The sequence below is a fragment of the Berghia stephanieae genome, chromosome 1 (assembly GCF_034508935.2).
Source record: "Berghia stephanieae isolate SIO BIC M18660-M18661 chromosome 1, UCSD_Bste_1.3, whole genome shotgun sequence".
NCBI lineage: Eukaryota > Metazoa > Mollusca > Gastropoda > Nudibranchia > Aeolidiidae > Berghia > Berghia stephanieae.
The window spans coordinates 119,318,470-119,346,017 of NC_088360.1; the positions used below are offsets into that span (position 1 = coordinate 119,318,470).

The 27,548-nt window shown below is 33.9% G+C and overlaps 1 protein-coding gene across 1 annotated transcript in view; it reads left to right on the plus strand.

Moving 5' to 3' along the window:
- LOC144962913 (neuroglobin-like) overlaps positions 1 to 27,548 on the plus strand; it is a 149,332-nt gene that overhangs the window by 33,251 nt on the left and 88,533 nt on the right. The window contains exon 2 of the mRNA XM_078896310.1: positions 11,057 to 11,718. Within this exon, the coding sequence (XP_078752436.1) occupies positions 11,423 to 11,718 (296 nt within the window). The 5' untranslated portion in view covers positions 11,057 to 11,422. The remainder of the gene's footprint in view (positions 1 to 11,056; positions 11,719 to 27,548) is intronic.

Below are 27,548 nucleotides of genomic sequence, written 5' to 3' on the forward strand. Positions count from 1 at the left end.
TTTCTACAAAACAGGATGAATGAAACACTAAAGACGAATGAGATAATGTCATTTGACATTATCTCATTCGTCTGTAGTGTTTCAATCATCCTGTTTTGTTGATAAAGGGGAAACCCGAAAAGTCCATTTTATCTGTTTTCTTATATTAAATTGAAGGTTACATTCAATTTCACATTGTTATTTATTTCTTCGACATTTAAATTATTAGTTGACGCCTAGAACTCCAACCCGATTTATACTACTGAAAAAGAATCAACCAAAAGTGAATCAACGTTTTAAATGTTCATTGTTAAAACCAGAAGTCTGTTCACGTGTCACGTGTGGTTTATTGTTATGTCCCACGGTTTTATAGGTCCCAGGTTTGAGTCCCGCTGTGGGCGGCGCATATTGAGTCCTTGGAAAATGCTCTTTTGTCATATTATTTTCTCATAACTCTCATGTGTAAAATGAGTACATGACCGGTGTATTTTTAAAAATATTTCTTAGGATGCTAAAGACTCACAGCCAAAATCGTTTATAGAAAGTAAAGGCACAGTAGGCGATTGTTTTAGGGAAAGTCTCTTTCCTAAATAAAAAAAAAAAAAGCAGACAATTCATATAAAACAAGAAATGAGGGGATTTGCAGAGAAGTGCAAATATCCCTAATACACCAACACAGTGAAAACTATGAAATAAAGAAGGAACGTTCGCGATAAAATATTTAATTTAATAACTAGATACATACATAACACATAAAGGAACAATACTTATTGCAATGGTGTTACATCTACTTATGATGCAAATAAAAGTTATCATCAAGCATAGTGCCTATATGATATATACTAACAACTGACTAGCTCATGTGTTCGAAACAAGTGGAACGATACATTCAGCCGACTTGACCGAGAGCCATAATTTTAAGGATTATAACAATCTCTGAATCCGTCAACATTTTTGTCTCTGTCGAAAAACAAAAGTAATGATAGCACCTTACAAATGTTATGTCTTGACCTAAATAGTAATGTTGTTGTCGGCTTGTGGCCATATTTTAAGCTATTTGAGCACGCGTAGTGGATATTGCTGCATGCTCTATATAAAAGATCGCGTTCTATCTACATTATTTTCCAATGTTGTTTCTACGTGAATTCAATATTTCAACTCTTTAGAGTTATAGGAGTGTTATTATAGTGAATACTGCGCCACAAGTTTGATGTCAAATGATTCGAACAAATCTAGTACGCATTGCCATGGGTCCTTTTCAGATTTTGACCAAATATGTAATCTGTCGTATCAATAGATATAGATGACCTCCCCCAACTTTTCAAAAAGTATCAAACTATCAATATGTTAATTTTTGCTTTTAATATTGACATATGGATACTATTTATCACAAATTAGAATTTGATCAAATTTCTTCTCTCTAAATTGATAGACAAATTTATTGATCACCCCTTAGAATAACCCAATAACGATGTGAATGGTATAAATGCACCCATACAGAATAAATGTAAAATAAATGCCCTTTAAAGACAATTTATCTATTTATCTTGTGGAATGGTAATAGATTGATTGCAAGTCCACGAAATCGCTGTAATGTAATTATGAACCGGAGCAAAACATTTAAAGACTCGCATTATCGGGTAAGTTCTGTGAATGTCTCGTTTCGGACAAACACCGAAAATAAATTTTGGATTTGAATAGAATCACTTAGGCTGGCGTCATACCATCAATTACTGAGTCCATCATTCGATAGTTACGATGAGGGAATACGATGTAAACAATTAATATCCTCTAGACACAACAACGTGTACAACATTTATTTAAGGCGTATATTCTCAATATAACCTTCAAAGGACTATGGAATAGCCTCCCAGCTGAAGTGGCTGAAAACGATTGCCAACATGCCTTCACGCGATTGCTAGAGTTCACAACGTGACTTTTTAATCTATGTGTTTTTTAAATTAGTTTCATGTGCAGAGTTTTAGCAAGTTTAAAATGTAAAACTCTACAAACTGTGGAGTGATCCTCGACAATATTGGAGGTTTCCACAATACGAAGAAGAAGAAGAAGAAGAAGAAGAAGAAGAAGAAGAAGAAGAAGAAGAAGAAGAAGAAGAAGAAGAAGAAGAGGAAGAAGAAGAAGAAGAAGAAGAAGAAGAAGAAGAAGAAGAAGAAGAAGAAGTTATTTAATATTAATATTATTATACTATTATGTTTGCTTTCGATGAAAACTCTTAAGTATGGAAATGCGCGAACTTTTTTTCAAATAATATTTCCACTTCTGAAAAATAATTTTATTTAGGAAAACTGGACAGTGATATTGATATATGGCAGAAATGTTTGAAAGGTGAGAAAAGAATTAAATTAAAAAAGAATAATATTGACTGGAGACGAACCCGGGCCGAACAATAAAGTCACAGTTGTGAGTTGTATGTCTCATGCACTTATCATAATATAAATTTAGATTTACTTAACTCATAAAAAATAATTATGTACATCATCAATCATCCTTTGACTTAATTCTCCATCAATTACTTCATTTTTTGATCTGACAGAGAACATATGGCACATGTCAATCGTCATTTTGCTCATCCTTTCTCTCCCTTCCGACCTCTCTATTCCTTCTCCGTTTTTTTAAAAAGAACAGAATATCTCATTATTTTTCAAGAACATGTAAATAAAACAAATAACAACAACTTAAAAAACAGGCATCAACCGACTTTAAAAAGAGACATATTATACTATTTAAATCACATCATATCCGAATGTTTTTTGTTTGTTGATTAGATTCAAAGCCTGGGTTGGGTGATCTGACCTCTCATAATAGGCCATGAGATCACTGTTGCTTTGTCTTCTATACCCCTATATTTACTATTCCGTGTTGCTTTCCGTCTCTGTCTTGGAATGAGAGTTTTTGGTTTTGTCATGGCCCAGTCCAGAGTCCTTGACTGAGGAGAAAACAGTCAATTGTATCGTCGGTTTTTTTATTTGGCACGTTTAGGTTGTAAATACATTTTTTTGGCTTTCCCATTTTCTTCCGTTTTTTAAACTGTCGCTTATGCTACCTAAATGTGTCACAAGAGACGTACAACCCTTAACCAATTAACTGCCTTATTCTGGAAAACCGCGTCTTTAAACAATTGACCAGAAAAATCGACCTTCGAATATTGATCGATTTAAATGACCCTCATCTGTGCAAAAACTCTAAAACCTTGGACTTCGCGAAGTTTTTGCCAAGATGAGGGTCATTTAAATCGATTTATATTTGATGGACAACCTTTCTGATCAAATTTTTAAATACGAGTTTTTCCAGAGTGCAGCAGTTAACTGGTTAAAAAACCTAAAATCAAAACAGAACCAAAGCATTTAACTCAGAGGGTTAGGGCCATCTGAATCCCCCATTCTTTCCTCAAATCTTGCCTGACTTGGAATTTGGCTTTAAATAAACCTAATGAATTTAGCTTCCAATCAAGGCAATTATCTTCCCAGATAATGACTGCGCACGGGCCATTTCCCCACCCCATAAACCAACATAAAAGTAGGGATTAGCCCAGGTTTTAGTAGCAATCCAACCTACAATAGTAATAGTACTAGTGGTATTGGTAATAGTAGTAATAGTGGTAGTAGTTGTTGTTGTAGTACCAATCAGAGCAGTGGTCTCAGCCCTACGCGAGATCACCCAAGGGTTTCTACTCATTTTCTTTAAGGACGGAACCGGAACAAATGCAAGGATTTATTCTTTTAAATGCCAATGAGATGTAGGAAGTAATGAAACGAAAATCTTAACGGAAGAAAGTAGGATCTAAATTCCCATTGAAAATGCCCGTCGTCTTTGTCGTAGTTCTTGTACATCGTGTCGCTGTTCGGTGTTGCAGTTAATATATGGATTTCTTAGAATCGTTCCGAGTTTTAGGATTTAGAATCATTTTAAGAAATCTTTCAGCGAGCGAGCGAGCAAAGATCTGCTATTGATATTGTAGTTGAAAAGACGAGGACAAGCCTAGTATCATGTTGCGCATAGCTAGCATGTATTGTTCAAAATTAACAAATAACTACCAAGATAAGTTAGTTACTTTTATCAATGAAATCTATTTTTTTTTTGTAATTTTAGATTAAAACATAAAAAAAACAATTTTAATAAAATCAGTTACAGTGCCAGTTACAATATCTTAGTGAAAGAGTGTTATATACAGACTACTCCTTTATAAATTAATTTGGTTTCTTCTGGTAGTTTTCTCCTTTGAAGTGTCAAAGATGATTTGCTTTCAAAATCGTAGCGTATGGTGAATTAATGAAAACAGCAATGTGTGTGCTATGTTGCTATGAATCCCAAATCCAAACGATTCCTCATGAAGTTTTAAAGGAACGACGATAACGTCTTATTTGTTTTTGTTATTATTGGCTTCTTTCGCGTTGGAGACTATGTGGGAAGTCAACTCTTGTAGAATGTACGATAAATTTCAATTGTTTTGAATCTTTTGACGGAGAAAATGAATCGGATTGGCATGGTCTACTACGACCCACTTTCAGCATTTTGTACGCGCTAAAATATATATCTTTTCCCATCTCAATATCGATGGTCGGCGGATCAAACCTCTGAAATCATATATATATATATATATATATATATATATATATATATATATATATATATATATATTATATATATATAAATATTATATATATATATATATATATATATATATATATATATATACATATTTATATATATATATATATATATATATATAATATATATATTTATGAGTGTTATATATAAGTAAGGACACTCACATTGCATTTTGTCAGGACGATCTCTTCGGTATATATCATAATATATAGAGAGCCAAAATTAACCCCAGCAATAACAAAACTGGCCATAATGATAAGCAAAGGAATTAAGGGAGTCTTTAAAATAATGAAAAGCATCAAATACAAGTATTAAAAGGTGTACAAAATAAAAAAATTACTAGACATATAAAAAAAGTTCGAACTATTCTGTATTACAAATGGGATAATAATTGGTTAGGATGAATAGCTCAAACTATTTTATCCCATTCTTACCATTTTATCATTATCATGGAATCCTTTTGGTTTTTATTTTGAAAATTCATAGGAATTTGATCCTGTCATGGACCATTTATACACACTGTTACCTTTAATTGTTTAGTTTTAATGCATAACAAGATTGGAATGACTGTAGAATTATGGATAAAAAATTTGGACAAAGATGTTTTATGTTTTATGCTCAGACCATACAATGCAACATTTCACAAATCAATTCTAGACGGCCTAATTAGAATTTTAAAATGAAAAGGAAAATAAACAGGGAAACAATGGAAAGAGAAAAAAAATAGAAATTAATAGAAGTAATTAAGATATTTGGAAAATAGTGTAAAAGGCAATGTGTTTTAATCAGTTAACTGCCGTACTCTGGAAAAACACGTATTTAAGAATTTGGCCAGAGAACTCATCCTTCAAACATTGATCGATTTAAATACCATCTCGGCAAATAAACTCTCAAACCTAGGACCTTGCTAGGCTTTGTTATTTAAAACAAGAATTATATCATTTCTGATTAAGTGATGAGTTTGATGGATTTTCCATGAGAGGAGATGATTTATGATACTGACAGGTTTAACAGGTGGGAAGATTTTACACAAAGAATCATTTCAAGACACTTTCTATAATTTCAACGAGATTCTGAATCTTATTTTCGCGTACTTTGGTGTAAATAACTTGATGGCATAATCTCTTGAGAGTTGTATTTTAGGCTTATTTGAAAATCCCGTGATATCTATTTCTTAACAATATTATGAAAATGGACACTTTTTTGTTAATACTAAAGACACGTAAATAACTTTATAATTCATGTCGTTTTAATGTACAGAAAAAACCCCCCCAGTAAAAGCTCTTTAATCAAAAATGATTTTATTGAGTTAAGTAGTTTTGATACAATACAATCTCCTACTACATTGTAAGGAAATGTTTTGTGTTCATTCCCCCTATATCTCGGCCATCGTTTGTGATAAGAACTTTGATAGTATGGCATTAGAACGATGACATGCTATACAACAAATTATATTATACTGTCGGATCCATTCTTTAATGGATCAATCAATGAAGTCTTAGCTTATCCATACAGACTTTTTACCCAATCAAAAATCAGCAAACCGTTTTAAATAGATATACCGACCTCTTTTGCTTACTAGTAGATGGTCTTTTCTTTTTGTTCATTAATTTAAAGAATATAGATAAAGATTAATTAATATTTAAATATCTGAAACATATCACTTATCAAAATAGCTGGAAGACGATTTAAAATGCTCATCATATTTCATCATCATCATCATCATCATCATCATCATCATCATCATCATCATCATCATCATCATCATTATCATCAGCATCATCATCATCATAATCATCATTGTCATCAACCATATATATCATATATATATATATATATATATATATATATATATATATATTTATATATATATATATACACATTTCAAAAGCAAACATTGGATTCCTTGATCTGCAAAGCATTTCGCTTCCATTGCTTACAATGTCCTTGTTGCAGGGGAAATATTATATTTCAGTTAAAGACAAACTAATTATCTACTTTATTCTGCCCAACACGTAAGGGATGGGCACAAAATCAATATTCGAAATACTCGACTACACTATCGACTTAGCTAGGACACTACTGGTCGATATTCAGCACTTATGATGACATCTAAATAAACATTCAATCGTTTAACATATACTTCGAACAAACATAATCTAATCTTCGATGGTGAACAAAAAGAAACATTCTTATGACCAATGAAAATGTATTCTTTCATGTGCAAACACAAGATTCACTAGGAATATGAGATGAAGCATATTGAAAGATGGACAGAAAAAAACCGAATCAAAAGATCTTCAGAGGGATATATATATATAATTATATATATATATATATATATATATATATATATATATAAAGAGAGAGAGAGAGAGAGAGAGATAGAGAGAGAGAGAGAGAGAGAGAGAGAGAGAGAGAGAAAGAGGGAGAAGGAGGGGGAGGTGGGAGGGTTGTGGGAGGGATTGAAACATCATAAACAAAATTTAATGTGGGCCCAATACTACTAAAAAGTAAAAAAATAACCAGAGACTTCCCACTATAAATGAAAAAATACTCATTGGTCGGGAAGGGTGTGTGTGTGTGTGTGTGTGTGTGGGGGGGGGGTGACAAAGAAAGGCATATTTCAATCGTTGATGACTGGAGTATTCTGCAGTACTTTGAAATACAAAACAAACATATTTGGCCAGAAAACGTGTCCTTCAAATATCGAACTATTATAATAACCCTAATGTTATCAAAAAGTCTCAAACCTGACACTTCACGGACGAGTTTTCTGACCAAATATTATTTTAATAAGTAATTTCTTAGATGATGAATATGTACCAAGACGTAATTTCGAAAAAATCAAAATAAATAGCGAATCTCGCTAGACTTTTATCACGCCTCAACTCAATCTTAATTTCGCTCATAGCCTATGAAGTGATTAGCATGGACTGTAGTAAATCCACTTTAAATCTTTTCGTCATTTGGCCAAAGTTTCCAAGGTCTCAAAGTGGCGGTATAACGAGTTATGTTCACAATTGACTGACAACATGAATTCTCTAATGTTAACGTCATATCATAAATAACTTCTATTACTAACCCCAAAAACGTCATTCACACGATTAAGAATCAGCTGAGCTCAACACTAATCTGCTGTAATCTGAAAATAAAACGCCCAGAGAGCTTTTATTACAAATATCGATTGATTAAGATGACGTCGAACTTGTCAAAGACACTTCGAATAAGTATAAGGTTTGTTTCGATGATTAGGCAAGTTGAACTAAGGTTATCTTAACTGATCGAAATATTTGGAGAATAAAATGTAGTGAGCGAAAAAAATCTTCGAAAAAGAACAAAATACCAAACACGAAACGTTTCGGACTCAAAACCCTTCTTCAGCAAAAACAATAAAAACATGAGAAAGAACTGTTTTTGTCCAGCTGACGAAGGGTTTTGAGCCCAAAAACTCCGTGTTTGGTATTTTGTTCTTTTTCAAAGCTGTTACAATCATTTTTATTCATTGCATTAAACGGTCCACTGCTTCTTACAGCTGAGTATCACTTTAATATTTGGAGTAAAAGGTTTTTGAACTAATTGAAAAAAAATGATGTTTTGTCAGGGAACAGCTGTGATCTGCATAATATTGTTTTTGCTTCTGATGAAATCCCAGAATTCCAAGCGTGTATGGGGACGAAATACAGTCTTGGGAGGCCAGGTCAAATCGGATGACCAGATTTTATTCTTTTGTTTGGATGAAGGCGTTGACGTGGCAAATTAATCCGGCATGATCATGGATGCAATGATGCTTTTTTGTTTTGGTTGTAACATTATTATGTTATGTTGTCATTTGCCTTACAAACTAACAAGCGCATAAATGATGGAGAAATATTTTTGTTTAAAGTTTACCTTTTATATAGCGCAATATCCACTAAACGTGCTCAAAACGCTTTACAAGGGGTCCCTGACCAACAACAACACTTGATATAAAACAATTTGTCACTAACTATGATGTATTTAGTAGGAAAACAGTTGTGCGAATTGTGAATTTGATATGAATCAAACTACTAAACCAAGAGCGCCTTTGGTTTTATGTCAGATTGCACAGAATGCACTACCTGGAATAAAATAGAGATATAAACCAAAGTGATCAGAACTAGGATAATTAAGATTTCTAAAATTAAAAATCCACTCTATTCAATATTAGTAAATAATTTTGCTCAAATTTTATAAATTAAGATGGAAATTCACTATTGGTCATCAATTTCATTCTAAGACAATACCAAAAACTCTTTTTTTTTCAAGATTTAACAATTTTTACTCATTACAAGATTTTGAAAAAATAAATGTATTTGGTGCACTTATTTTATAAAAAGTGGCCCAGGTTACCCCTGGTTTCTCAAGCAACACCGTATCATGATAATCTTTGGAGGAGATTGGTTACATATATTGCAGAAGCGATAATCAATAGACAAGAGCAAGCCAGCCTTTAGATTCAGAGCGTACTAACACCATTCTTGTCTCATATTCAGGATCTTTGTAAACCAGATGATTCAAACAAGCCATACAGATTAAATGAAGATTATTGTCTTCCTTCCTTCATCTGTAACCGTAATCGTAATTTGTTAATTGGATTGTCTAAATATCAGCCCAATAATTGGGAAAATGCTATTGGAGCCGAATATATACTATTGCATCACAGCATGACGTTATGCTACTCCACTTAGAAACTGTCACAAACAAATACATACTTGAACCTCCTCAGCAAAAGTAATAAGAACAACTATTCTCCTTACTGTTAATGGAAAAAACCTAAGCTTTCGATAATGCATCTGATGGCTAATTCTCCTACCTACCTAAAGATCAACTCTTATTTTGCTGACTTATTCATTTAACCTTGTTCAATCAAGTGTTTGACGAGGAAAACAAGAAGGTTAGGATATAGTAAACAGGAAAAGCTTTTATCCTTACAAAATAATTGGTGTTTTTGAGAGTTGAGTATCTACTAACGTGCATAAAAAGAGCTATCCGCAAAGAGCACATGTGCCCCAAAACATTTATTAGTCCAAATGATATATTCACTTTTCTACGAATGTTATAATTCAGAGCAATTTGTAGATTCCATGAAATTAATGTCTGAGAAAATGTACGCATAGAAGTGTCATTATAATTTATCCGTTCTATTGCAAGGACGAGAAAGAAAAATAAAGATAAAAACTTCTGGTGATTAAATAAGACGCCCCCAGTGATGGTTGTTGGACATGAAATGGTGTGATTGCGTTTGTAATCAAAATCTATTAGAACTGCGATGTGTTTCTCATTATCAATACGTTAAAAGTGCAACCTAATAGAGAGATTTAGCAGATCATAAGTATCACCCATCACGGACATATTTACATTGTGACATCCAATCAATATCGCATTGTGTCAATATTTTGTTCACGTAAAATGAGAATTGGGTTATGATATAGACGTGGTTTGTCATGTGTGATATGTTTGATCTGTTAAAGCTCTCTCGAATATGGCAATTCACTTGGAGTCCAATATATCAAAGACATTCTAAAATTGACAAAGCCCAAAGATGGGCGACCCAAATGCTTTATGAAATCTATTACTGACCATAAAAAAGAAAGATTAAAGAGAGGCTACTTGGCATATTATTTGACAATCAACATGTTTTTATATATTTGTAATGGTAACTGAGAGTAAATCATACTACTTAAATATGTATATTAAACATTAATTATGTTGGCTTAAAAACTCACACAGTAAGATAATACAAACGTTTTAACACACTGTTCTAGAACAGGAATATTTTATAATTATACATAATCAATCATGAGAAAAGACGCATCAAAATGACTTTTTAAATTAGTCTTTTATGGATTTTATGGCGTTTGCGACACTATTAATTCATTTCAGCATCAGCAATAAAGGATATGATAGAGGAAAAGGTGTTAAAAGTACCAAAGAAAAAGAAGGACAAAGGTGACTGGTACAAATAGAGAACAAAGATTTCATGAGCAATCATTGCATAAACGTTCTATCCAAGTACAAGCAAGGTATCCAGTTGTGAAGAATACATTTAAATGTTTACAAAATGCAATGATATATTCAAAACTAATAACTGTAATAGTGCAAACAGAAAGAGGATTTACAACGAAAAAAATCCCTCAAAAAATGTAGTAGCTAAGGATCCCCACCAGGACCAGGAAAAAACCGAGCAATTCCAATCAAGAGCAAAGACAGAAAGCAAAATGGAAAGGGAAAACAGATATGAGTGATAGAAGACACAACAGGAGACACAACAAGTGACCCATTTACCGGCCATGAGAGGTCAGAAGCCCCCATCCGGCAATATGATTTTATGCTAATATCACCAATTAGCTCAAACAACTCATGACATATATTTTAAATACCATTTAAAACATAACAAGTAATTCGTGTTTCTCTTTTCTATTTTCAGAATAAAACAGCCTTTCAAGCTATGGATTGTGATACGAATTAAATGTTAAAAGAAAGACGTACACAAGAAATGCGATAGAATAAAATAAATCTCAGTTGTGTGTAACAGCTTTTTAGAACATAAAAATTGATGAATTGTTTAAAAAATATCTTCACTAATCATGGTAGTCTGAAGTATTTTTATGAGAGTTAAGTGTGTCAGTATGTGTTAACCATGGTAAATATTGTCAATGAAATGCGCTCACTTATCTTATCACGTGATTTCACAATACGTCATGTCCTGTTGGAATAATAATAAATCACTCCTGTGAACCATTTTAGAATTTTTGTTTTCATTATCACGTTTCGTTTTGTTTTGCATGAGACCATGGGAGCCCAAAACTCAAAGAAAGACCAAATTAGGCAGATAACAAAATATGAGAAGAGCAGTCGCCGTAAGAAATACCTTCCCCAGAACAGGACTTCCAATGGGAATTCTACTTCAGTCAACGGAAGTTCCGAAAATGGTGGTAGCGGTGGTGGTGTTGGAGGAGGTGGTAGTAGTATTGAGGAGCAACAAGTGGAGCTACCAAGTTTCACGGAACGACAGAAGGAGTTAGTAACTGAAACATGGAGGATGGTACAGGAGGACATGGCGAAAGTAGGAGTCGTCATGTTTATCAAGTAAGTCAATCCTTGTTAGTAATAATAATAATAATAATAATAATAATAATAATAATAATAATAATAATGATAATAATAATAATAATAATAATAATAATAATAATAATAATAATCTTCTTCTTCTTCAAGTACCAAGTCAGTGCCAGACATCGGTGATCATGATACGCCATTCATCTCTTTGATCAGATAACCTCCGAAAACTAATATTACTCTTCTCTTTCTTTGTCACCCAGCTGTTCAAACTATTCAAATATGTTTTTCTTGGTCTACCTTTACTCTTTTTACCTTCTATCTTTCCTGTGAGAGCAAGATGTTCAATACATTTATGTCGATTTAGGTGTCCTAAAATTGCATTTGTCTTTTTCTTGTTGTACGAATTAATAGCCTTTTAGTTTCAGCTTGCTCTAATACTTCTTCATTAGTTTTCTTCTCTGTCCATGAGATTCTTAACATCCTTCTAAGAAACCACATTTCTGCTGCCTCCAGTTTCTTTCTAATGTCTTCTGTAATTGTCCAGCTTTCGCAGCCATATAACAATACTGACCATACGTAGACCTTCAAAACTCTATGTTTTGTTGTCATTGAGATATTGTGGTTTTTAAAAATTAGACTCATTTTATTAAAACTATCTTTAGCTATTGCAATTCTTCGTTTTATTTCTGTTTTGCATCTGCCATCTGAAGTTATTATGTATCCAAGATATTTAAATGCCTGAACTTGTTTTATAGTTTTTCCATTGCTTATTAAGTTGCATATTGGATTTCTTTCTCTCCTTGATACAACCATGCATTCTGTCTTTTTTACATTTAAATATAACCCCATACGTTCACTCTCTGTTACTATTTTATTGATGAGTAGTTGTAAATTTTCTTTTGTGTCTGAAATTAGTGCTGTGTCATCTGCATATCTTATATTATTGATATTCTCACCATTGATTTTAATGCCTGGGCTAATAATAATAATAATAATAATAAATAATAATAATAATAATAAATAATAATAATAAAAATAAAATAAATAATAATAATAATAATAATAATAATAATAATAATAATAATAATAATAATAATAATAATATAAAATAATATAATAATAATAATATGGCATTTCTACAGCGCATAATGATGACGATGTCGTGCTCTATGCTCTTGTTTGTCTTTTAAGTATAAATAGTAATCCTTCAGAGCCATTAGGCTCATGGAGCCGGGTTTCATTCCGGTTACTATTACTATGGGATGGCAGAAACCCAATAGCAATTGCTTGCTACCCGTTGGATAGGACGCAAGTCTATCGCAAAGTACCCAATCACTGGTGATTGGACGGACAGAAGGGTCAGAGAAAGAAATCTCGACGTCATCCTGATTGATCTGACAATCTTTGCGTATGAAACGAGTGCTCTCCAACAGCTACATGGACTTCCGGGGATGAGTAGACATGAGTTTAAGAGTGTTTCTGAAGAAGGGAGGACCGGAACTAATCATCTGAAAGTGTATAATATGGCGAGGTTTTTTGGCACCTTGAGGTGGCTGACTTTTCTGGATTGCCTGAATTAATTGATGGAACACATCATGGTGTCATAAGGAAGTTGACCGTCTCATTCAAGGACAGTTTCAGTATTGATAATGTCTATCAGGAGTACACTATGTAGGATATAGTACAGGATTAATAATCGACAAGCTGAGGACGGGGCTATTTTAATGTATTGGTATATGAGGCAAACGTTTTATGACCAAAATTTAAAGGAAAAATATTATGAATCATGCTTTGATCGTTCATTGGTATAACAAATGTTAATTACTTATCAATAGTCCCCACTATAATGATTACCATGCGCAATTTAAATGGAGCTCAAAGTGTCAAGGTCTCCTTTTAATTTGGTTGTACTTTTTGTTCTTTGACGCATTAGATTTGTAGATCCCTGAACGATGTTACCGCTTTTAAATGGATTTCAATGATGTTTTAATACGATAATCCAACCTCCTATTTACTATTTAATTACTGCTGAATGGAGCAAAATGCGGTGAAATATTATTATTATTATTATTATTATTATTATTATTATTATTATTATTATTATTATTATTATTGTGTTGTTATTATTATTATCATTATTATTATTATTTTATTATTATTATTATTATTATTATTATTATTATTATTATTATTATTATTATTATTATTATTAATATTATTATTATTATTATTATTATTATTATTATTATTATTATTATTATATATTATCATTAGTAGTAGTAGTAGTAGTAGTAGTAGTAGTAGTAGTAGTAGTTGTTGTTGTTGTTGTAGTAGTAGTAGTAGTAGTAGTAGTAGTAGTAGTAGTAGTAGTAGTAGTGGTGGTGGTAGTAGTAGCAGTAGTAGTAGTAGTAATAGTGTAAGTTTTAACACACACACACAGCGAAAGAATGAAAAAAATAAGAGAGAGAGAGAGAGAGAGAGCGAGAGAGAGAGAGAGAGAGAGAGAGAGAGAGAGAGAGAGAGAGAGAGATTAAATAATATCTCAAAACATGTGCTAATCACGGGTGCCCAGTTAAATATTACCCCCCCTCCTCTTCTCCCCCCCCCCCCCTAATTCATACGATTTTCTGTTTAGTAAAATTGTTTATGCTTTGAGGAATGTATAGCAGCTCGCAATTTCATTTTCTTTCATATGTGATAAGCATCCATCGATTGAGAATAAGCATCACAATTTAAGCAGTCAAATAATGAAATAATTTTTGTGCAAACCGCAGGATGGTGCTTATCCTGTGCTTGTTCCAGGTTTTATACTATTAAAGCGTTTTATTTACTATTCTTCCTTATCACTACAATATATTATCATCTCTTAACACTTCGGGACGTGACATTTATAGAATTGATCTCCATGGTAGATACTTAATATATTTACAATTTGCGTAACACATTTATTATCTTTGTAAATATCAGAAACCTTGTAATAAACTATTGATATTGTCACTGATATTACATCTGTGATAATTTTAAGGTTAATATACCTAGATAAGTGTATCCTTCGCATGGTACAAATTGCCGTGGCTTGGATAACATTTCAATGATAGTTCAAAAATAACCCTTATTCCCAATTCCCCATGCAGAAAATTTAATCTAATTGAAAATCAACCTTAACATTTACCGGCTGTTGGTACCGATATTCTTTCAACTCATAATCCCTTCAATTATTTATTATCACATTATGAATATCATGCCATATTCTGGAAAACATGTATTTCAAATTTTGGCCAGAAAACTCGTCCTTCAAATATCGATAGATTAAAATGAGTCTCATCTTAGCACGAACTCTCAAACCTGGGACATCATTTTTGAAGACGTGTTTTCTGGTCAAAAATTTTAATACGTGTTTTTCCAGAAAACGGCAGTATAGACTTAACCCTCCCACCGCGATAGCAGTAATAACGAGGCGACGCCAAGCCCTAGTCTACTATTTTCTTGGTGAAAACCTTGAGATCTCATGTCAAGTTCTTGTAAAATCGAACACCAATTGTTAAAATTCTTTTTTTTTTTAATTTCTGACAGTACAAGAAATAACATTGTAATTGTGCTTATTTCTTAAATATCCGATCACGAGTGACATTTCCTAGTAATAATACAGGATGTCATTTTGACATTGTTACTATGATCAAGCAGTCAGTCATTACAATATTATTGTCATTGTACGATGACAGAGATAAGGTTGCTCGGATGACAGGTTCTGATACGGGCTCTTTGACTACTTGACATCAGATGTCTCCAAGGATTTGGTAACGCTAGACAAGCAGTAGTCATTACTTTCACATTCAGATTATTGCGTAACATACTTTATTAGATGGAGAGGACAGTTTTGATACTTATTACTCAATTCTTTTCAATCTCCGGTAGCCTTGAATGGACCTATATCGCTCTAGGCCGTGCACACAATGTTATAGTATCCTATTAATCAACACAAGGGGAAGGGCACGGGGGTGGGGGGGGGGGGGGGGAATTGCAGACAAGATGCATTCTAATGAAAACAATAAATGAGAACAGTACTTGGAATTAGAGATTTAATTTCAATAATAAATGCTTTTCTAATACCCTTCCAAATAAGTCCGATCTAAGTTCAACGAAACGCAATGGAAGAGTAGAAACCAGGTGGAGCAAATGCTGCCTTATCTTAAGAACAATAAAATGGTAAACTAGTTACAATGCTTCCGTCATTTCTAGATTGATACCTGAACGATATAATATGAACATAAAACCGACATCCTAAAAGGATAGTGGAAACAAAATATCATACATTGCACAATGATTATAAATCAATTACAGCTGAAGAAAGTGAAGCTTACGGGCTTGCCTTAATTCATTTTACCAAAAAGCCCGGAGTCAAGGAATTCGCAAGGAGGAGATGAGAATTACAATGGCCTAATTGGTAGAACGTGAATTGCTACGCAATCTACCAGGGGCATAATTTTACAGGTTCCCAATACCTATCCAACAAATGATTGGATAGTTCAAATTTGTGGGATCAAGGAGTGCCTAACTTTACGTAAACCTGGATAGAATTTGGCTCCAAGACTCACCGACCGACCCTCATTCACTGCATTGTAAAGCGCAGATCTATGAAAGTGTTTAAGAACAGTCATCAGTTTGTGTTATTTATCAGATGCCAGTTCTCAGTAACTTTCATCGTAAGGATTCTACACATAATGGACAATATATTTGCAACATTATACATCATACATTTCTTCATAAGTTTACCAAAAAATCGAATAGGTGCGCACTCCAGCTCTGGCATTTTATAGGATTATATTTTTAAAAAATCAATACATATTATGTAACTGAGAGTGATGAATGCACTTGAATCTCCCTGATAAGAGTCACTCGTCTTCAAATACCATGACACTCCATCAATCCAATTGAGATTGTCGATATAATATTATTGGGCGAAAGAAAAAGAAGAGGACGTGGCCCACAAGGAGTGATAAAGGGAGATTTCAAAAGCGGAGGAGTCCAATAATGATGATGATGATGATGATGATGATGATAATCACGATGATATTAAGAATAATGATAATGATAATAATGAGAATGATGATAATAATAATAATAATAATAATAATAATAATAATAATAATAATAATAATAATAATAATAATAATAATAATAATAATAATAATAATAATAATAATGATTTCACCTTCCCCCGTGACCCTTCCTCTCATTCCATATCCCTCCATCTCGGAATTTCCTGCTAGATGTGAATTGTTTATTCTCTCATTTAATTAAAACCAAGACATCGGGTAGCTTGTTTACAATTGGATGTGATTTGGCTTGAAAGCGATTCCGTTCTGAGTTCCGATTCAATGTTTGATGAATCCCTTTACCACAAGGGTCTTGAGAAAAGCGAATTATTCCGGTGTCCCGCCACAAAGCTTTATTATCTAGGAGTTAGTTGGCGGCATTTAATTCCTTAATTAACTATTTGCTTTCATGTTAGATATTCATATTTCTCAAGAATTGGGTAAACTTAACTAGGTGTCGTGACCAAAATAAAGTAAAATAATTTTTAAAAAAAATTGTATAAAATTTCGTTAATTCGTTTTAGAAGTAAATTATTCTTTTGGTTATATCTCGAGAAAAGAATGAGAATTAGTCTTCGGTCTGAGATGTAGTACAAGGCACCAATCGTTTGTAATAGATACAATTAGAGGGGGGGGGGGGTGAGTGGCGAATAGAGGGGTAACGGTTGAAGTGGGTACCGGTCATTACTACTAACATTTAATAGCTCATTATCTAGGGTATTCTGACACCGGATCAAGAAGATGATCAACCAATCACGTTAATATTTACTTGTTGCTAATGAGTTTGTCAGATTACCTACTATGATAATGAATATTTTCCGTCTTAGCGGTCACAGGCCTGGCACATGCTTCAAAATAAACCCGGCCATCGTCATAAATCCAGTTTTAGTCTTGAATTGGAGTGAATGAACATGACGAAGGAAATATTAAAACAAGCCTTAATATCTCACAAAATAAATTACCACCCCTATATTGTAGAATATATACCACAATTGGATTCAATAGTCTGATGCCACATCGCCCAGCAACGGCGGCCATCGTGGTTCTAAACAAAGAAAATCGGTACTTTATATTCTTCATGCTGGCGAGAACTTTTCATATGTTTTGTGATCAAAATGTGTAAAAGTCAAAACATGATCAGATTTTTAATGTTTTTTTTCCTCTGGATACGCTGTTATGCTCGTCGGAGAAATATTTCATAAGGGCTTCCGCCATTATTCCGATAGTTTAGAGCCAGTCACTAAGTTAAGTTACCATGCGTCATTACGAGGGAAGAGACGTCACGAATGTTGAAGCTTATTACCAGAATTTTAAAAATCAGCTGAAACACGCATAGTGCTATAGTTGCCGTAGAGACTCATCTTAATGGGGCAAAAGATTTCCTATCACTAAATGGCGTCGATAAGTGTAGATTTTTACTAAATAATTTTAATTGATGCTGTGCGTTTATGTAAAATGTTCCAAATCTGCCAGCGGACATAAGGTACCAACCCCCAAAAACTAGTGAAACCCTAAATGTTTATAATCCTATCGATAGAATTCAGTGAGAACTAATAATTAAAATGGCTGTCTAAAACAATAACAAAGAGCTGAGTGACTTTAATTTCGTTCCATCTATAGATAATATACGCTTGGTCAGAATCTCACAACATTGCCATCCGGAAGTATACGGACCAACACACAACACTGTGTAATCTTGACCGTTGATAGTCTGGTTAATACAGTTTAGTGAGAGTTACTCTCAAACGCGGATGGCAAAAAACAATAACAATGACCCGAGTGACTGTATTAACCTGACTATAAACGATCATGGTTACACACAGTTTTGTGTGTTGGTCCGTTATACTGGCAATGTTGTGAACTTCTTGGCCAAACGCATACTATCTATAGAGCAAAAATTATCCCGATAGGCGTTCTCCGCGTTCATAGAGGAGTAATTTGCAAGCAAAGCCTTATCAATGTTTGCCTCTTTATATTTTCTTTGTTTTATATCTTATATTAATCTGCTCATCATCAATATTTGAAGCTTTTTGTCTTGTGTGAGGAGTAATTAATTTAATGGGATGCAACACATGCTCGATTTTTATCGGAGGTGAGAAATCGTATAATTGACACATTTTATTTACGAGTAGTTAGAAAAACCAAACTGGTGAGATCTATGCCAGAATGTAAATAAGATGACGACCTTTAAAACCCACAACATTGCATTTTCATCATTCAGAAGAAAAAAAATGCTATATTTAATCATACATTCAGCAGCTTAAAGAGGAAAATACGTGTCTTGTTTGCCTCAATGGAAAATACTCTGAGTGTTTTGAAACTTCAAATTTTCTCTGCTGAGGTTTGCTTAAGCATGTTTTGAAAGTAACCTCCTCAAATGTAAAATGCCCTTTTAAACCCATAGAGCACAATTTTATCTCAATTTATGGGTATAAAAAACACAACAACAAAAAACAAAAAACAAAAAACAAAAACAAACTTCATCTTTTACAGAGCGCAATATCCACTAAACATGTTCAAAGCGCTTTACAAGAGGTAATAGCAACACTTACCATGTAGGACGTTACATGACGCCTGTTAGGCAGGCGGTATTACAATTTTTCGGACAGAGATAACGCTGTTAACGACCAGGTACTCATTTTACGCCCAAGTACGATGAGAGAATGTGTGAGTAAAGAGCCTTTTCCAATGACTCAACTACGCGCCGAGCGAGGCTCAAAGCCAGGACCTTCCGATCCGAAAGCGAGCGCCATACCACAAGACCACATAGCCGCACAAAGAAGAATCAACAGGACTTGTAGTGCCTTAGTTAGTTTTCTTATGATGTTTTAAGAAATCCTGTTACTAGAAATCCTATAAAGCCACGATTACGACATGAGCAGCAATAGCATTCAATAGTCTGATGTCACGTCCGCCCAGCAATGAGCAGCTTGGTTCTAAACAAAGAAAATCGGTACTTTTTATTATTCATGCTGGCTAGAACTTTTTCACATGTCATGTCATCAGAATGTATAAAGTCAAAACATGATCAGATTTATTATGTTTTTCTCCTCTGGATACACTTTTATGCTCGTCGGAGAAGTATTTCATAATGGCGTCCTACATTGTTCCGATAGTTCAGAACCAGTTACTAAGTTACTGTGCGTCATTACGAGGGAAGTGACATCACGACTTTTGAACCCTTGCTTTTTAAACTTGATTGTTTTGCTCTGCACACTGACTTGTTTTATACACAGTACTATTATACTGCTTTGACATCTATGTCTAGAGAAATGACACCATATTGTATTGACATATAAAGTAATTTAGGTTATCATTGACAGAGGAACAGGCATATTTCCATACACAAATTATTGATATTGGGAACTATTTTTAGTAGAAGGATGGTGACAAAAAATCGATTTTTTTTCTTCTTTTTCCTTTTGTCTTTTTCCTACCACAATCCGAATGATAAAACACGTAAAAATTATTATAATAATTATAATATGACAACTAATTATTATTTTCTTATGTGTATCATAATTTGTTATTGGCAACATTTGAATGATATTTAGTTATGGTCCTATTAGCGGCACATCATAAGCATCATCATCGTCATCATGATCATCATCATCATCATCATCATCATCATCATCATCATCATCATCATCATCATCATCATCATCATTATCATCACTATCTTCCCCATCATCCTCGTCGTCATCATTATTATCATAATCTTCTACTTGCACGAAATCTCGACACCATCTCCAAAATCCATTTGCTTGTTAGTCTTCCTAATTTCCATGTCACCACGTCATTGGACCAATCAAGACTGCACTCCATTCCCATAACTCTATACCTATACATGTCAAATTATAGGATGTCCAAGAATTGCCAACCATCTTTCAACGCATCCCTAAGTCTCAAGACTCTGTGATTGGATTAATATCGCCTTCTCCAAGAACCTAATCCCTCTTCTTGTTATTATCTCCTCAACTCCACATGGCCGTACCATTAAACCAATCAAGACAAGGGACGCAATCCATTTACATCTCACTACATTAGTCCTGATCTATTTATGACAAATTGGATACCCAAGGATTACCAGGACCAGGTTCGGTCTGTGGACATCGGTTGGAATAATAATGTCATCCTGTCTCTCATGGCCAATTAGAAGAGAATGAGATTTTGTATGTAGTGAACCTCATACATCCACCATAACAACGTTAATTTAGCCTATTTTTACTGCTTGTCTCGAATTAGATCGTTATGCCAGCCAGTTGACCCAGTTTGATTGCACATGTCTTCCCACCATCCTCACCCACTCGTTCCTTATTTTCGTGCCAATTATATGTTGCAGCGAATGACATAATCAGTCGGATGGTGAAATGTTTGAACTGAAATATTGTCAAGTTTAGTTAGAAGGTCAATTTTGATCAAAAATGAGTTCTTGGAATGAATGATTAAATCAACACTTTTTGTAAATCTTCGGGAAATATCAAAGCCTAATTTTACTTCTAAATATTTTTTACAGCTAGTCAAGTTGAAAAATTATGAAATGTGAGAAAAATTGCTGGATACCTTTCCCATACATCTGACCATAAATTCATGAAAAATTACCCAAAATACTTCAAATAAAGATTAAAATGCTTTGGGGAGCATATTCTTTCAGAAAATGCAAAACAAAAAAAAATGCAAATCCTAAATTTTCCCCTTCCGACTGTTCATGTCATGCACTGTCACATATGTTACTGATCTGTAGACAGGATGGTCACATACGGTAAATACTATCTTCAGCTCGATAAAATGTTATGGATTATAACATTGACTAGTCGTACGCTCTAAAAGTACAGTGTCTAGCCGATTATTTAAATATTATAAAGCAGCATGTAAGTATTCATAGTTTATTCGTTTTTTTAAGGGACTATTATTTTGGAAAATTAAATCATCTATCTTCACAGCAAAGAGCCAGATTAATGATCGCCAAAGACTTGTATTCGGCGACAAAAACACATAAAAATGCAAGACATATCTTTGAATACTACTACTTAAAAATCCTTTACAATCAGCACTCATCATCATCACCATCATCACCGTTCTCATCGTAGTCCTTGTTGTTGTCAACGTCGTTGTTGTCTTCGTAAAGCACCAAACCAACGCCATCGGCAGGGTTATCTTTATACATGGCTTACGTTCTGCAACTCCAGGTCACATTGTCGTTAGACTAATTAAAGGAACACTGCAGTTGATATAAGTTTTGTTATATTGTATTATTAATTAAAACCTATTCATGGTACATTGGATAACTGAAGGATTACTCCACCTCCCCGTGCCTCGGTTAGTCTCTATACTCTAGATTAATGACATCATTTCAATTTCCTGCCAAATAAGCGGCGAAAAAAATCTAAAAAGATATGTAATAACAATAATAATAATAATAATAATAATAATAATAATAATAATAATAATAATAATAATAATAATAATAATAATAATAATAATGATATTAATAATAATACAAATAATATATGGTTTTTATAGAGCGCCTTACCCTGTATATCAACAAACTCAAAGCGTTTAACAGTAACCTGGCTACTTTCACTCAAACATACAATCACTCAAACATGCAATATGAAACAAAGCAATATAATTCTACAGTGTAACATATTAAAAACAAACGTTTTAAGATGTTTTAAAAAGAATTATGCATCACTATTTTCTCTGATATATCTTGGAAGGGAGTTCCAGATAAGGGGTGTCGAATATTCAAACGCATGCTCGCTAATTTTGTCAGTCATGTTTGGCTTCACAAGTATGTTATTATCAGAGTTTGATCTCAGATTTCTGGATGAGACATAGAATTTAGCATGTCATTAATGTATCCAGGACAATCAGAGTGCAGTGATTTAAAAACAATACTACAGATTTTATATTCAATACGTTTCTCAACGGGAAGTCAGTGGAGTTCTCTTAGCAAACCCGATGCAGATTGATTTCCCCTTTTTCTATAAATAAGCTTGGCAGCATCGTTCGGGGCTACCTGAAGGGATTTTATTTCGTCTTTCTTTATAGAAGAGAGGAGAGAATTGCAATAATCTAGCTTTGACAGTATTAGCTAACAAGGCAGAGATATCTCTTGTGATGGATGTCTAACACTACGTATTCTTCTCATTTCCATGTATGTCAACCTAACGATATGATTCACTTGGCTGTTAAAAGACAAATCTGAATAAATAAATACACCCAAATTTCGAACAACCTTAGAAGTTTCAAATACACTATCTATTTCCTAAAACGATCGATTCACACTCTACATTTTCAAAGATTGCTGGCCTAGCGATAAATATTATTCCAGTCTTATTATCGTTAAGTTTTAGTCTGTGCAGTTCCATCCAAGTTTTGAATTTAACAAAGTAAGATTGGAAACGTTCAATTAAAAGATGTAAATGGTCGTAGGTTGCTGACTTAAAGATTTGACTATCGTCTGCATAAGATTGGTAATTTCGATTAAAATCAGAAATAAGGGGTTTCAAGTACATTGTAAAAAGAACTGGACCCAGTATTGATCCCTGTTGCATACCAAAGTTCAGGGGATGATTAGATGCTTTGACATTTTTAATCACAACAGTCTGTCGGCGATTCGTAAAATAAGATTCGAACCATTTTAGCGCCAATCCCTGGATACCAAAAAGACGTTCAAGTCGATTGAACAGAATGTTGTGGTCAATGGTGTCAAAAGCAGCCGATAAGTCCATCATACATAAAATGTTCACCTCATTCTGTCAGCATTTAAAATCAAATTATTTACTCCCCTCAACAGCGCGGTCTCGGAGCTATGGTTTCCCTTGTAAGCTGATTGGAATGACTCATATAGATCATGCAATTTTAATGTAAATTTAATTGGTGAAGAACTGCGTTTCCAGTATTTTTGAAATAAAGGGAAGGTCTGAAGCGGGTCTGTAGTTTTTTAAAAATCGTTATGGTCTAAATAGTTTTTTTTTAAAGTGGGGTATTGAGAGCTGTCTTAAAACATGAGGGGACGACACCAGTTTGCAGAGACTGATTAATTATTTCAGTTATTGATGGAATAAGCTCGTCAATGCAACAATTTAAAAGCGATGTTGGAAGGGGATCCAGCTCACTAGATTTATTTTGGGCCTTCATAATTAGATTCTTTATAAATTTTTCTGAGACCGGTTGAAAAGAATTTAAAGCGTCACCATCAAAAGGCTGTTTATCTGTATAAAGCTCAAAATTGTCTTCGTCGTATCGAATTGTACTCGTATCAATTTTCTAAGTAAAAAAATAAAGCGAACATTTTAGGTAACTTGGCATCGTACAAAGTAGGTAGGGGTGATGGTGTTGATTTTCCTAGAATTTCATCAATTGTTGAGAACAGCTCGTTTAAAGATTTGGTACTTTTAAACTTGTCGACATAATGGGCCTGCTTAGCTACTATAATTGGCTTTTTCCATTTGAAAGTGGCTGATCTGAAACGGTTCCAATGATCCTGTCGGTGGGTGTTCTTCCATAAACGTTCCGATTTTCTTACGCACCTCTTGGCTTAGCCAACATCCTCTGTATACCAGGGAGCGAAACGACGATGACGAATTTCTCTAGCTTTCGAAGGTGGGTGTTTTTCGACAGTGTTGCGGACACACACGTTCCAATTGTCTACTGTGACGTCGGCTGTATTGCTGTACAAGTCATGAAGATCAACTTCCAAATTCTTTCTAAATACACTTACGTGAATATTTCTCAAATCCCGTGATGTTACTTTTTTCCTCATATTCTTTATTTATTCATGATTGATATTTTTTTCTGTTAATTTGTGATCTGTGTAAGTGACATCAATTATGGCCTTGTTGTTGAGTTCTTTATTGGATCCTTTGATGACAACCCAGTCGATGATATTCCCCTTGATGAGTTGGGGATGATAGTAATTGTACTAATGAATGTTGATAAATCATGTCTTTGAACGTGCTTGTGTCATTGTGTTCTCATTAAAAGGAATATTAACATAACCAACAACAATCGCATTTGCTCTATTTGTGGACAGATTAACCAACATTACGTTGGTCTCATCTCTGAGGCCCTCGATCGGCAATGTGTGTTCATCACTATTTGGTGCTATATAAATACACTGAGTGTGGAGTATTTGCTTTCCTAAATCGATGTCCATCTCTAAATGCTCATAATACAGGAAATTGAAAATATTACTTTTAATAACAATGCGGTCTTTCATTTCCTTTTTGTAAAACACAATAATTCCACTTCCTCCTAGGTACTGATTTGGAGTTATACTCATCTGGTGTCATGGCGGTGATTAGGGGTTCATCCCCAGTCTCGTATAACCATGTCTTTGTTAAAAATAAAAGATCAGGTCGATTTTGTGATAAAATTTCGCGTATGTCCTGTGATTTATTCCGCACAGATGGATATTTGTGTATAAAATGTTTTAAATGTACATAATGAAACTTAGACATGCCGTCATAATAACGATGCAATGCCCAATTTGTACACAAGACCTCCGTCATTCTATCGAACAATGATCATAAAACACATTAAAAATATTTGGTCAGAAAAATTTACTTCAGAAATCTATAGATTCAGATGACCCACATCACGCCAAATAATGTTCAACCTGAGGATTCTATAAATTATGTAATTTGGGACATTTTGGCAAGTTTGATGTCCTATAATATATAACGTTTCTACACTTTGCAAAAATATAAATGTCAGTGGGAAGATATTGTGATACCGCAGCTCACAAAATTCTTTTCTATTCTATAATTTGTCATTATAACACAGTTGTTAAATTTTGCCAACTTCCTGATATTTAGAGAGTCACGCAGGAAGTTGTATTGGTTTTAACCATGACTAAATACGATCTCTTCAATAGCCTACTGACGCACTCTGAAAAACACATATTCAAAATTTGGCCAGAAAACTTGTCCTTAAAATATCGATCGATTAAAATGATCCTCATTTTCTCAAAAACTCTCAAACCTCAAAGTCCCTAGTTTGAGAGATTTTGACAAGGGGAGAGTCATTGCAATCGACCAATATTTGAAAGATGAGTTTTCTGGCTAAACTTTTAAATATCATTTTTTTTATTCAAAGCACGACAGAATACTAGTTCCAAGTCATTGAAAACAGTCGCGCAATCCACCCTTTACTAATAAAAAGTTGGATCCAGTTACATGATCTCGTAACGTGAATCTGGCAGTAATTGCTTCTTTGATAGGACATGGGTCGCTTGCAAACTATCGGGGAACGCACGTCTGTTGTGTGATATTATGTCTGATCGGCAATCAAGCGATCTAAGGTTCTATCCCCTGTCGAATAAAACTGACTTTTAGGATGATGTTTTTCCAGCTTTTTCCCATCTCTGCTTTACACCCTCTCTCAGATTTTTACTTTACACGAGTGCCACCTCCCCAATTTTCTTTCTGCAAACTACCTACATTTTTGCTAAAGTTAAACTTGAATTGGCAACAACAAAAAAGAATACTCAGTAAAGAAGAGACTAAAATTACTCTAAGTCTGGTCTTATTCATAAAATTATAACTCTGATACTCTACCTATCAAGCCATCCTGTCTTCTGTGACAAACTTACAGTTGTGCTAATCATACTTTTTAACACCTTTCCAACCTGTGGATGAATATTGTGAACATTGTGACGTTGGAGCAGAGATGAATTATGTCTCGTTCCTTAACAAAGGTGAATTTAGTAATCAGATGGGTGACCTTGATCGTAAACTTCCGACCATAGAGTTGGGAATTTGGGTAAAGCATTTTTACAATCAAACAGCACGTTATGAAATGGAAATGTGATGTCTCATACGGGGATAATTGAGACATCGTAATGCACATCGATCATGGTGAAACCATGGAAATTTGCTAAATTGTGTTTTAAAAAACCCCATTGAATCTGTAAATGTATCACCATGACAGAAACTGCAGTCGAGTCAGATACGGCATCCATGGAGTTCCATGACCCAGTTAACGAAAAGAAAAAGAAAAAGAAAAACCAAGCAAGAGAAAGAGTAGCGTTATCGATTTGAGAATATTTATGCCAGTGAAATAACATAATTCTCTTGATACAAATTGGTACAAATGATGGATAATTATTATCTCACTTGCACGTTGATGCGTGGTGAAATCAGAACTGTAGCACCTTGTTATTGAACACCGTGGACGAGCTCTCAAGCAGAAAATTGCACACTGGGGGAAAGAAATCAAGGGAAGTTGAGTTAGTGTCCGCTTCTCTTCTAATATTGATTATCGTAGTAAGTAACTCATTCGTAGATTGATGAGAAATGAGTTGCCATGAAGGGCCATGAAGAAGGTTTATACAAAATACGTTTAGTTAATTCACATGTCGAGTGCGAGTTTGCTATCGCCACCTGTGGCCGATGTCTGACCTTTAAAAAAAGTTTAAAGGAAAAACGTACAACTTGCCTGACTTAGTTATGATGATTTAAAAAAAAAAACAAAAAAAAAAAAACCCAAAAAACAAACAAACAAAAAACCCCCCAAAAAAACCCCAAAAAACAAAAAACAAACAAACAAACAAAAACAAAACAAAACAAAAAAAACACACAAAACAACAACAAAAACTAGAGCATTTATATAGCGCAATATCCACTGAAGTGCTCAACGCACTTTAAAAGGGGTCACGGTCTGAAGGTGAGTATCATAACATCAGACCGGTTAGCTGTTTGAAACTGTTGTTATCTCCGGTACTTGACCTAATTCATTTATGCTCAATTTTAT